The sequence below is a fragment of the Sinohyriopsis cumingii genome, chromosome 11 (assembly GCF_028554795.1).
Source record: "Sinohyriopsis cumingii isolate HCF-2022 chromosome 11, ASM2855479v2, whole genome shotgun sequence".
Classification (NCBI taxonomy): domain Eukaryota; kingdom Metazoa; phylum Mollusca; class Bivalvia; order Unionida; family Unionidae; genus Sinohyriopsis; species Sinohyriopsis cumingii.
The window spans coordinates 56901521-56916539 of NC_142971.1; the positions used below are offsets into that span (position 1 = coordinate 56901521).

General features: G+C 36.1%; 1 protein-coding gene across 1 annotated transcript in view; it reads left to right on the forward strand.

The window, feature by feature from the left end:
* LOC149788506 (calcium/calmodulin-dependent protein kinase type 1-like) overlaps window positions 1-15019 on the forward strand; it is a 193296-nt gene that overhangs the window by 140149 nt on the left and 38128 nt on the right. Inside the window, exons 7-8 of the mRNA XM_089974504.1 lie at window positions 7578-7690; window positions 11578-11656. Of these exons, the coding sequence (XP_089830630.1) occupies window positions 7578-7690; window positions 11578-11656 (192 nt within the window). The remainder of the gene's footprint in view (window positions 1-7577; window positions 7691-11577; window positions 11657-15019) is intronic.

Genomic DNA, 15019 nt, shown 5'->3' on the forward strand with positions numbered 1-15019 from the left:
ATCAGGCATCATATTGGTAATGAGCAAGATCCTTGTATATTAATGAGGTAATCATGCATCAGATTTGGTAATGAGCATGATCCTTGTATGTTGATGAAGTAATCCTGCATCACATTTGGTAATGAGCAAGATCCATGTATATTAATGAGGTAATCATGCATCAGATTTGGTAATGAGCATGATCCTTGTATGTTGATGAAGTAATCCTGCATCAGATTTGGTAATGAGAATGATCCATGTATATTAATAAGGTAATCATCCATCAGATTTGGTAATAATCAAGATCCTTGTATATTAATGATGTAATCATGCATCATATTTGGTAATGAGCATGATTCTTGTCTATTAATGAGATATTCATCTATCAGATTATGTGATATGCAGGATCATTGTATATTAATGAGGTAATCATGCATCAGATTGGTAATAAGCAAGATCCTTGTAATAATCAAGATCCTTGTATATTAATGAGGTAATCATCCATCAAATTTGATAATGAGCAAGATCCTTGTATATTAATGATGTAATCATGCATCAAATTTGGTAATGAGCATGATTCTTGTATATTAATGAGGTAATCAGCCATCATATTGGTAATGAGCAAGATCCTTGTATATTAATGAGGTAATCAGGCATCAGATTTGGTAATGAACATGATTCTTGTATATTAATGAGGTAATCAGGCATCATATTGGTAATGAGCAAGATCCTTGTATATTAATGAGGTAATCAGGCATCATATTGGTAATAATCAAGATCCTTGTATATTAATGAGGTAATCATGCATCAAATTTGATAATGAGCAAGATCCTTGTATATTAATGAGGTAATCAGGCATCACATTTGGTAATGAACATGATTCTTGTATATTAATGAGGTAATCAGGCATCATATTGGTAACACTGGACAACAAATTTTTACAAAAGTCATGTTACTGAAATAAAATTAGTCAATTCTTATCAATTTTTATGTGCTGAACACGAATATGACAGTCAAATTGCAAAATTGGCTCTAGTTTTTTTGTAATCTGCAAGAAATTAATGTTTACATAACGAAATGCATTCCAATAGTAAAAGGTCAGCTGTAATAGCCTACCTATAAAAAATCAAGTCATTGACTACATCTTAGATTTCTTCGCCTGTCTCTTGTACAGCTGTTCGGGAGCATCTCTGAGGAGTGTCCAGCAGTAGTCAGCCAGCATTGTAGTGGACCATTTTCCCTGGTATCTTTGTTCCATTGTTGCGATATCTTGATGAAAACGTTCGCCGTGTTCATCACTAACAATACCACAGTTGCTAGGAAAGAAATCCAAATGGGAATGAAGGAAGTGAATCTTTAGAGACATATTGCAGCCAAGTTTCTTATACTTCATCAACATGTCTTCTACTAGTTCCTTATAGTTTTCTGCCCTAACATTTCCGAGGAAGTTTGTAGAAACTAGGCGAAAAGCATTCCATGCTTGTTTCACGTCACCTTCCAGCAAGTTGTTGAACCGGTCATCTTTGAAAAGCTCTCGAATCTGAGGACCCACAAAAACTCCCTCTTTAATCTTTGCTTCGCTGAGTCGAGGGAATTTTTCATGCAGGTATCGGAATGCTGGCAAAGTCCGGTCAATGGCTTTCACGAAGTTCTTCATCAAACCTAGTTTGATGTGAAGGGGTGGTAGCAAGATTTTCTGAGCCTCAACCAGAGCTGGGTGTTGGATATTCTTCTCTCCAATGGCTACATTCTGCCTGTGAGTCCATTCCTTCCTCATGTAGTGCATTTCCTTGCTCGGCTATCCCACTCGCATAAGAAACACATGTATTTTGTATATCCTTGCTGCAGTCCCATTAAAAGGGCAACTACCTTCAAATCACCACAGAGGTGCCAGCTGTACTTGTTATACTCAATGGAATTCAGTAGCTGCCTTAAGTTATCGTATGTCTCTTTCATGTGGACAGCATACGCTACTGGAATAGATGGAAGAATGTTTCCATTGTGCAAAAGCACAGCCTTGAGACTCAGTTTCGAAGAGTCCACAAATAGTCTCCATTCTTGTGGGTCATGAGTGATTTTTAAAGCATTCATGAGGCCCTCAATATCGGAACAGAATATCAGATTACTTTCCTTTCTGAAGAAAGGCTCCAATTGCTGGTGGCGCTTTTGATATGCAGTAATTGTGACATCTTCTTCTAGAAGATTCCATTGTTGGAGTCTTGATCCTAGCAATTCTGCCTTGTTCTTTGATAAGTCCAAATCACGAATCAGGTCATTTAGTTCTTCCTGTGTTATTCTGTGTGGGGTTGATGATGCACCACAGTGAAAATCTGGATCACTGCATGCTGATGGACCAGGAGAAGAACAGGTCGACTCACCTTTGTCTTCGTCAGATGAATCAAGAGAATATTCTGCTGGAGGTTCTGGAATAGGAAGTCCCTCACCATGTGGAACTGGTCTCAATGCAGACAGAATGTTTGGGTAGACTATTCTCGACTTCTTTCGCTTCGTTATTCCGCCGGAAAGAGGAGGAACCAAGCAGAAGTAACAGTCATTTAGGTGGTTGCTTGGCTCTCTCCACACCATTGGGACTGCAAACGGCATTGATGACCTTTTGCAATTCAACCACTGTGAAAGCTGTGTTGTACATGTAGCACAGCATATATGCGGAGCCCAAGGCTTGTCTTGGTCACCAACCTTGCATCCGAAGTAAAGATGATATGCCTTCTTCACTTGAGAATTGATACTTTTCTTCTGGTTGGCAAATGTCACTTCCCCACAAATATAGCAAAAATTGTCCGCGGTATTAACACACTTTCGAGGCATTACTGTTCTTTATTGTACGTAAATTGATAAAATAATAAGTTTTATGTAACAGTAGCTTGAACTGTCTCGCACAACGTCTAAAATATTTTAAATGCTGAACCTATCTGATTGGGCTTTATATAGTACACTGCTTACGTCAGCTTCAGCAGCCGCCTGGCATTAGTATAATAGGCCTACACATGTATAGTACACTGCTGACGTCAACTTACTTCAGCAGCCGCATGGCATTAGTATTGCATTGCATCAGAAAATGATGCAATCAACTGTGGATGATGTGAGCATGATGGTATTATGCAATGTTACATCATTATTCCGGATGTTGCTGCAGTCCTACTGGAGAAATTTATACAGTGAAACATAGAAAATGAGGTATATGAATATCTTCAAAACGAGAGCCAATACAAATTTTTCACGGTTATATTCGTGTTCGGCACACCAAAATACTACAGATTAGGGCCTTTTCAAGTCAGTAATGATTTCACTGTTGACCAGTGTAATGAGCAAGATCCATGTATATTAATGAGGTAATTATGCATCAGATTTGGTAATGAGCATGATCCTTGTATGTTGATGAAGTAATCCTGCATCAGATTTGGTAATGAGCAAGATCCTTGTATATTAATGAGGTAATCATGCATCAGATTTGGTAATGAGCATGATCCTTGTATGTTGATGAAGTAATCCTGCATCAGATTTGGTAATGAGTATGATCCATGTATATTAATGAGGTAATCATCCATCAGATTTGGTAATAATCAAGATCCTTGTATATTAATGATGTAATCATGCATCATATTTGGTAATGAGCATGATTCTTGTCTATTAATGAGATATTCATCTATCAGATTATGTGATATGCAGGATCATTGTATATTAATGAGGTAATCATGCATCAGATTGGTAATAAGCAAGATCCTTGTAATAATCAAGATCCTTGTATATTAATGAGGTAATCATCCATCAGATTTGATAATGAGCAAGATCCTTGTATATTAATGATGTAATCATGCATCAAATTTGGTAATGAATATGATCCTTGTATATTAATGAGGTAATCATACATTAGATTTGGTGATGAGTAAGACCCATGTACACCACTCCCTGGATAACTAGCACCCTGATAACTTGTGAACTCACTTATACCGCAGGGTCAAACATGGATCCCATTTTTAAAACCAGAAAATCCCCTAAAATTAACAACTATCTGTTGAATTTGAAAAAAATCATGATAAATTTTTTTAGTGGAAACTTTGATATTTGACTCGTTTTATCATCAAAAACAGTAGATAAGACCCGGAAATTTAAATCAACATTATGAAATTTCAACTTTTTATTAGAACTCATTTAATTTTCTTTTCAAACAACATTCTTAATACACCATAATTAATGATATTCAAGGACATTTCAATCAATGAAAATGTCATTTACGCCTACTGGAGACATTACTTTAATAAATAAATACCAATTAAATAAAAAAATTATCAATTGAAATTTGTGATCTAGTTCTATCTTTTAGTTTCTTTTAAGTGTAATCATCATAAATGCAATGTGTCCTCTTGTAATTAAATGTAAAATGTGTCAATCTGCTGTAACAGCTGGGAGCATTTCTTTTAGAACATATTTGTTTTGATATCATACTAGCGGAAGCATTTGTTTTATGGTTGCACTAAATGAAAAGCAGGCCTCCTTTTATATTATCATGGTCTCTACGTCTTTTGAATCAAATAAAGGAGGTGGAATAAAAGAAAGTTAAAAGGCATGCAAATCCTATATACTTAAGAAACAGCAGCTCCGGTGTTACATTGGGTAACTCATTTCAGTTGATCAATCAAACACTGATAAATTTTATTGTGTGTGTAATCTAATTTAACTACCTTAAATTCACCTACTCAGTCATTATTGTGATTAAAGATAGCAAGGCAACCAAGCAAATAGAGTACTTCATAAAATAAAGAACTTCGTTTTACATATACAGACCATTGCGGAAAAAACAAATTCCAGAGAATTCCTGAATTCACACACAGAGATATCATTAAAGATGATAAGAAGTTTCACTATTACTTGCAATGAAATCACGATATCAATATTTTACTAATTGAAAAATGTAAAAATTTAGTTTTGACGTAGATGATTGTCTCATGAAATAATACATGTTCCGTGTTTTTGATAAACAGGAATTTTGTTTGGTAGTGTATCACTGGTTAGTCTGGTTCCCTGCTTTGTAGACTCTACTTTCACAAAATACTACTGTGAATCATTCAGGGAACCAGACTAATCAACAAAACAAAAAGCTGTGACATAATACATGACTTTTTTCGCGAAACTATGTTTGGTTGTTGAAACCAGTTGCAATCATGTTGATCTTTCAGATGTTGGACATTTTAAAAATAAATGTAATTTATAGAGAATAACAAACAACTTCATCGGAAGAGGCGCTTTACTGACAGTTTTTCTCGACTCGATAATAAAACAAAGATTCAGCCATTAAACAGCCCAGCTCCCCCCCCCCCAACCCAGCAGTTTTATGGATGTCTAGTGGGTTTATGGGAGGTCCCTCAGTAACTTGCGCCCTCGTTTATAGTGCGGTCTGTATTTTTGGAACATGATGTGAGGTAGTTATCAAGGGAGATGTGTATATTAATGAGGTAATCATGCATCAGATTTGGTAATGAGCAGAACTTTTGAGTTTTCAAATTTTGCCATATTTATAAATCAGAATTATGATTGATTGCTTATAGTCTGGCAGATTCCCCATTTCATGGGCAAATACTCATGAATGATTTCGGGCCTCTTTCATTTTCTAAGTGTTCATGGCCAACTTCTCCTTTTATTATTTATCAGTCTTAAAGCAGTGGTTCCCAGACTTTTTTGGGCCACTGCCCTCTTGTTTATCCTCAGCACACCCTACCTTACCCCCATAAACAGCATTAGTGCCCCCCTTGGTAATCCCACTGCTCCTCCTGGGGGCAGTGCCACCCACTTTGGAAACCACTGGTCTTAAAGTAATCATTATTGTCTTCAAAGTGTTGGATCAAATAAACACCACAGAAATGTATGGTGCACATTTTTCCACATATGCACATATGTCCCTCAGTTAAAGAAATAAACTAACTGGCAAAAAAAATTAACAAAACACAAGGCCATGACAAAGCATTTTTGTTAGGCTATAGTATAACAGCATGTAGATAAAACTGATTGCTTTCTGAGTTCAGTTTTTGCCCTCAGTTTTGTGGCTACAGGAACAGGATTTTAGTTATTTAAATGAGAACCAGTCTGCTAACCATTGTGTTTGACAAAGAGATATTTTGAGTCTACATTTCAACAATACTTCACACTTTATTCTAGTTCCTAACCATTCAAATAATGTGTTACACTCACAGTATAATTGTTTTTAACCAATCAGTCAGAGTACTGTACTTATAATAGTGCGGTTTTTAACCAGTCAGTCAGGGTGCTGTACTTATGATAGTGAGGATTTTAACCAGTCAGTCAGGGTACTTTACTTATTATAATAGTGAGGTTTTTAACCAGTCAGTCAGGGTGCTGTATTGATAATAGTGAGGATTTTAACCAGTCAGTCAGGGTGCTATACTTTTAATAGTGAGGTTTTTAACCAGTCAGTCAGGGTGCTGTACTTATAATAGTGAGGTTTTTAACCAGTCAGTCAGGGTGCCATATTTATAATAGTGAGGATTTTAACCAGTCAGTCAGGGTGCTATACTTTTAATAGTGAGGTTTTTAACCAGTCATTCAGGGTTCTATACTTTTAATAGTGAGGTTTTTAACCAGTCAGTCAGGGTGCTGTATTTATAATAGTGAGGATTTTAACCAGTCAGTCAGGGTGCTATACTTTTCATAGTGAGGTTTTTAACCAGTCAGTCAGGGTGCTGTACTTATAATAGTGAGGTTTTTAACCAGTCAGGGTGCTGTATTTATAATAGTAAGGCTTTTAACCAGTCAGTCAGGGTCCTATACTTTTAATAGTGAGGTTTTTAACCAGTCAGTCAGGGTGCTGTACTTATAATAGTGAGGTTTGTAACCAGTCATTCAGGGTACTCTACTTATAATAGTGAGGTTTTTAACCAGTCATTCAGGGTGCTATACTTTTAATAGTGAGGTTTTTAACCAGTCAGTCAGGGTGCCGTATTTATAATAGTGAGGATTTTAACCAGTCAGTCAGGGTGCTATACTTTTCATAGTGAGGTTTTTAACCAGTCAGTCAGGGTGCTGTACTTATAATAGTGAGGTTTTTAACCGGTCAGGGTGCTGTATTTATAATAGTGAGGTTTTTAACCAGTCATTCAGGGTCCTATACTTTTAATAGTGAGGTTTTTAACCAGTCAGTCAGGGTGCTGTACTTATAATAGTGAGGTTTTTAACCATTCAGTCAGGGTACTGTACTTATGATAGTGAGGTTTTTAACTAGTCAGTGAGGATGCTGTATTTATAATAGTGAGGTTTTTAACCAGTCAGTCAGGGTGCTATACTTTTAATAATGAGGTTTTTAACCAGTCAGTCAGGGTGCTATACTTATAATAGTGAGGTTTGTAACCAGACAGTCAGGGTACTGTACTTATAATAGTGAGGTTTGTAACCAGTCAGTCAGGGTACTTTACTTATAATAGTGAGGTTTTTAACCAGTCAGTCAGAGTGCTATACTTTTAATAGTGAGGTTTTTAACCAGTCAGTCAGGGTACTGTACTTATAAAAGTGAGGTTTTTAACAAGTCAGATGATGTGTCATACTAACAATAGCTGTTTTCTTTGTTTTAGATTATGTGGATACCCTCCATTTTATGATGAAAATGATGCAGCACTTTTCCAGCAGATATTGCGGGCCGAGTATGAATTTGACTCTCCTTACTGGGATGATATATCAGATTCGGGTAAAAATAAATGTGTCATTGAATAATTGAAGTCTACAATAAACTTACCATTGTTAAGATTGCATTTGTTTTGTAACAAGTGGCATTAGCTCATATAGGAAAAGTTCTGCCAACATAGACATCCCAACCATAATCATCAACATAGACATCCCAAATATATATGCATCAGCATAGATATCCCAACCATATACATCAACATAGACATTCCATATATATGCATCAACACAGACATCACATACATATGCATCAGCATAGACATACCAGTCATATACATCAACATAGACATTCCATACATATGCATCAACACAGACATCACATACATATGCATCAACATAGACATACCAGCCATATACATCAACAAAGACATTCCATACATATGCATCAACACAGACATCACATACATATGCATCAGCATAGACATACCAGCCATATACATCAACAAAGACATCCCAACCATATACATCAACATAGACATCCCATATATATGCATCAGGATAGACATTCCATATATATATGCATCAGCATAGACATACCAGCCATATACATCAATGTAGACCTCCACAACATACATCAATATAGACATGCCAACCATATGCATCAACATAGATATTCCAAACATACATCAGCATAGATATTCCAAACATATACATCAACATGGTTGGGAAAACATATCAATCAACATAGAGATCCCATAACATATGCATCAACATGTACATCCCAACCATATACATGAACATGGATATCCCAACCATATAAACATCAACAGAGACATAACAAACATATGCATGAACACAGACATCCCAACCATATGCCTCACAATAGAGATCCCAAAACATATGCATCAACATGGACAACCCAACCATATACATCAACATAGACATCCCAAACATATATACATCAATCAGCATATACGTCCCAAGCATATATATCAACATAGACATCCCACCCATATATACAGCAACATAGACATCCCAAACATATATACATCAATCAGCATATACGTCCCAAGCATATACATCAGCATAGACATCCCACCCATATATACATCAACAGAGACATCACAACCATATACATCAACATAGACATACCAAACATGTACATCAGCAGAGATATCCCAACCATATACATCAACATAGATGTACCAAACATATATATCAACATAGACATACCAAACATACACATCAACATAGATATCCCAACCATATACATCAACATAGACATACCAAACATGAACATCAACATAGACATCCCAACCATATACATCAACATAGACATACCAGCCATACACATCAACACATACATCCCAACCATATACATCAGCATAGACATACCAGCCATACACATCAACACAGACATCCCAACCATATACATCAACAAAGACATACCAAACATGTACATCAACATAGACATCCCAATCATATACATCAACTTAGACATACCAGCCATACACATCAACACAGACATCCCAACCATATACATCAACATAGACATACCAGCCATACACATCAACACAGACATCCCAACCATATACATCAGCATAGACATACCAAAACATAGACATGGAAGCATTTTCATCAACATGGTCCATTTATCAGAGTTTGTATTACTAGTACCTGCCATTTTTGAATGACCTACCTAATAGTTCCATGGCTGATGAACATCCGGTTGTTTAGCAAGGCAGATTCATATCTTCATAGATCTCAGTCTACCATATCAGGTTTGGATCATGCTGGTGCAGTTTTAACATGGCTGAATCAGAGTTGACAAGTCAAGTCAGCCGTTATGAATGCAGTCATGATCATTATTCGTATCGTGCTTGTTGCAGCATAAAACATTATCATTTTTCTCTCAAGTTTTCAGTCCTACAGTACGATTCTTTTTCACCTTAATGTTTTGACAGTCATGTCGTTTAAATCCTCACTGTTTTCTGTCTTTCTACACAATGATTCTTTTTCACAATTGTGTTTTGACAGTCATGTCATTTAAATCCTCACTGTTTTCGGTCACTTCTGTACAGTACTTCTTTGTCACCATTGTGTTCTTTCTATCGTGCTATTTATAGCCTCATTATTTGTCCTCAACATATCCTGAGTTTTGGTATGGAGAAGCATGGAATTACTCTTTAAATTTGTGGAAGTAAGTATAGCTCATTGTATCCTTAGTCAGACGTGTAATGTCTCAGAAAATTTGGAAACACTATTTCAGTAATAAAAGCTTTGCATTGGGTTACTTTAGCCTTAGTAGACCACACCAGTGGCCTAATTGGTTAGAGCATCCACCTCAGATGCAGGAAGTTGTGGGTTTGAACCCTGGCTGAGCCATATCAGAGACTTTGAAAAATGGTACTTGCAACTGCCTCGCTTGGTACTCAGCATGATGAGGTTAGTGTTAGGACTGGTTGGCCAAGTGTCATGATAATGTGACTGGGTGGAACATGATGCTACACATCACCATAAACTGCACACTGCATACATTTTTAATGATGAAATTTCAGTCATTTTACAGACTTGAGTTTGGAAAACCACCAGCAACTGTGTGTGAGAAATGGGGCTAAAGTCTCATCTGAATCACTAGGATATAAAATCTGGTACTGAAATTTGCACCTGTCTCATTGGTGCAAAACTGAAACATGATTAAAACGTGTAAATCCAGAAAATGCCACAGCTGATATGGTTTTCTCTGCACAGAAGCTGCCATCAAGGATATGTATATATAGATAAATGTAGGTTTTGTCATGAGCATTTAGAAATTTAAAAGATATTGTAATTTTAATATTATTGTGTTTGCATAGGTTTACTATGGGAGTTGAATTAATACCGCAAGTCCTTCACAAGGTTTGAATTATGGTCTTGTGTGAGTTGGTTCCCTTTGGTTGTAATACTGTTATTTTGCGGTTTTTGTTTAGCTTTGTTCTCTTTCTTTCAGTAAATTGAGATTTTATTTTCATGTATGCTCTGTGAATAAATATATGAAGTGATTGAAAATGTACATGAAATTTTATTCAGAACTGTAGATCAGTTTTAAAGATATGTCAAGTCAGTTTCAAATATTCACATCAGTAGCCTGGGCTACAAGAGCGGCTATGATGGATATTGTATTGATGATGATGATGATGATGTGTGTGTGTGTGTGTGTGTGTGTGTGTGTGTGTGACAGTATGTAGCACAAGAATGGCTACATGTTGCCATTTAAAAGTAAAGTGTTTAAAATGTAAAAATAAAGAATACTAATGAATATGAATTCAGACTAGGGAGATACATGAAGAACAAGTTTACAAGACCATCACATTTGTGCAGCTAATGTGGAGAATGTACCTCTTTTCATTATGGCAAGATAATCATTACTGATTTGTTATGTAAACAAAGTTTATCAAGATATTGCCAAGAAGTATACATTTTGAATATGAAATCAAATTGTATCCAAACTGACTAACATCTACCAAGATTCACTTTCAGGCTGGTATACACTCATCACATAACCAGAATGGACTTCATACATCACAAATATGGACTATTGCTGCTTTCACAGGTGAAAAATCTTACAGATTTGGTGACATCCCAGAAAAGAAATCAAGAAAGTATCCCTTAAAAGAGTAATGAAAGCGAAATTACAGAAAATATCACAGTTCTCCAGCACTTTACATTTAGTAAAATGAATGTCAAGAGCATTTCATTTTCCTTTGAATACAAAAATCATTCTGCACAAAATATGTTTATGCAATCTTGCTGCTGACTGCTGCATGTCACATGGGACAAACTATTTTAAATTATTTGACATTTTTTAAAGTTAGTTTGCAAATTATTTGTCACAAGGGACTAAATAATTCAAGGACATGTACAACTGTCACATTTTTAACATATTTGAACAAGTTTTTTTTCTGTTTTCAGCCAGGGATTTCATCCGCAACTTGATGTGCAAGGACGCAAGTGCCAGGTTCACATGTAAAGATGCTATTGCTCATCCGTGGTAAGTTACAACTCAGCAACAGTAAATTTCTTCTAATGTACTGAGCATTTAATTACAGAGACGTCACTGACAGCTCTCTTTGCTGTGATCATAGAGACATCGCTGTGAAAGCTCTTGCTGTGATCATAGATTTGTCACTGACAGTTCTCTTTGCTGTGATCATAGAGACATCGCTGTGAAAGCTCTTGCTGTGATCATTGATTTGTCACTGACAGTTCTCTTTGCTGTGATCATAGAGACATCGCTGTGAAAGCTCTTGCTGTGATCATAGATTTGTCACTGACAGTTCTCTTTGCTGTGATCATAGAGACATCGCTGTGAAAGCTCTTGCTGTGATCATAGATTTGTCACTGACAGTTCTCTTTGCTGTGATCATAGAGACATCGCTGTGAAAGCTCTTGCTGTGATCATTGATTTGTCACTGACAGTTCTCTTTGCTGTGATCATAGAGACATTGCTGTGAAAGCTCTTGCTGTGATCATAGATACATCACTGACAGTTCTCTTTGCTGTGATCATAGAGACATCGCTGTGAAAGCTCTTGCTGTGATCATAGATTTGTCACTGACAGTTCTCTTTGCTGTGATCATAGAGACATCGCTGTGAAAGCTCTTGCTGTGATCATTGATTTGTCACTGACAGTTCTCTTTGCTGTGATCATAGAGACATCGCTGTGAAAGCTCTTGCTGTGATCATTGATTTGTCACTGACAGTTCTCTTTGCTGTAATCATAGAGACATCGCTGTGAAAGCTCTTACTGTGATCATAGATATGTCACTGACAGTTCTCTTTGCTGTGATCATAGAGACATCGCTGTGAAAGCTCTTGCTGTGATCATAGATTTGTCACTGACAGTTCTCTTTGCTGTGATCATAGAGACATCGCTGTGAAAGCTCTTGCTGTGATCATAGATACGTCACTGACAGTTCTCTTTGCTGTGACAACACTGACAGTATTCTTTGTGACTATAGAGACATCACTGACAATTCTCATTGTTGTGAATGTAGAGATATCACTATTAATTCTTGTTGTGATTATAGAGATATCACTATCAATTCTTGTTGTTGTGAATATAGAGACATCACTATCAATTCTTGTTGTGATTGTAGAGTCATCACTATCAGTTCTCTTAGTTGTGAACGTAGAGACATCACTGACAATTCTCATTGCTGTGATTACAGAGACATCACTATCAATTCTTGTTGTTGTGATTATAGAGACATCACTGTCAATTGTTGTTGTGAATATAGACATCACTATTAATTCTCATTGTTGCAATTATGAAAACATCACTATCCGTTGTCTTTGTTGTGATTAGAGAGACATCACTATCAATTCTCTTTCTTGTGATTGTAGAGACAACACTGACAATTCTCTCTGTGATTGTGAAGACCTTGCTGATTAGTCTCGTTATTGTGATTGTAGGAATATCACTGACAGTTCTCTTTGTGATTATAGGGATGTCAGTATCACTTCTCTCTGTAGTGATATTAGAGACATCACTATCAATTCTCTTTGTGATGTTAGAGACATCACTATCAGTTCTCTTTGCAGTGATTGTAGAGACATCACTATCAATTCTCTTTGTGATGTTAGAGATATCGCTATCAATTCTCTTTGTGATTGTAGAGACATCACTATCAATTCTCTTTGTGAGGTTAGAGACATCACTATCAGTTCTCTTTGCAGTGATTGTAGAGATATCACTGTCAATTCTTGTTTTTGTGCTTGTAGAGACATCACTATCAATTCTGTGATTGTAGAGACATCACTATCAATTCTCTTTGTGATGTTAGAGACATCGCTATCAATTCTCTTTGTGATGTTAGAGACATCACTATCAATTCTCTTTGTGATTGTAGAGATATCGCTATCAATTTTCTTTGTGATTGTAGAGACATCGCTATCAATTTTCTTTGTGATGTTAGAGACATCGCTATCAATTCTCTTTGTGATTGTAGAGATATCACTATCAATTCTCTTTGTGATGTTGGAGACATCACTATCAATTCTCTTTGTGATTGTAGAGATATCGTTATCAATTCTCTTTGTGATTGTAGAGACATCACTATCAATTCTCTTTGTGATTGTAGAGATATCACTATCAATTCTCTTTGTGATGTTAGAGACATCACTATCAATTCTCTTTGCAGTGATTGCAGAGACAGCACTCTCTCTCTGTCTCTCTGTGATTGTAGGGACGTCACTAACAATTCTCATTGTGATTGTAGAGACATCATGGATAGTTCTCTTTGCAGTGATTGCTTTATTGAAATATGAATACTTTGTTAACGGACAAAGCTGTTAAGGAAGGTTTAACTCAGATCATAAGAGTAGGGTAACTAAACCTGAATCTGTTGGAAGTGATCTTAGCAAATACAAAATCACTCAGATCTATATTAACTAGAAAGCCTTAGTAAATTTATCTATTGCTTATGATGATAAATCATGCAGCCATTTGCAAATGGCCAGTACTTGGCACATATTTTCTATTTCTGGGACCTCTCTATAACATGCAGCCATTTGCAAAGGGCCAGTACTTGGCACATATTTTCTATTTCTTAGACCTCTCTAAAACATGCGGCCATTTGCAAAGGGCCAGTACTTGGCACAGATTTTCTATTTCTGGGACCTCTCTATAACATGCAGCCATTTGCAAAGGGCCAGTACTTGGCATATATTATCTATTTCTGGGATCTCTCTATAACATGCAGCCATTTGCAAAGGGCCAGTACTTGGCATATATTATCTATTACTGGTAGCTGTCTATATTGAGAAGCATGTAAATGATAATATTCAATTTTTCATATTTTGGTTCTCTTTTGCTAGTTGTGTGCAAAAAAGCTTCCACTCATCTTTGTTCTAAACAGAAATTGGGATTTTATGTAACATGTGGGTGACTTTAACTGGTTAGAAGTCATTATTATTTTTAAAGCTCAAACATCATGATTGTTGTACACTATGAAGTTTCTATGGAAACAAAAACAACGTGATTTCTAAATTTCTATGTATGTTATCATCTTGGGTGTAACTTCAACCTCTTGCAGTAATGTTTTTTTTAGAATCATTATTGTTTGTAACTTTTCATTCCGATGCTTCTTAAAATAATTTGGAGGATATGATCATGCTTGGGATTCTACCAGTGTGCCTAAAATACAGTTTTAAAGGCCATCTACCGCACATAACAGTTTATATTTAATGATATTTTAACTTTTAAATCACATACACTATAAATATAGAAAGTTAACATGAAGGTTTCATCTTTGTACTAAGGGGTTCATCAAGAAATAATCTATTTTCTACGGACTTAAAACATCGCCAGAGACAATAGTGAACGATGTTAATCTCTTGTCCCAGTTATGTG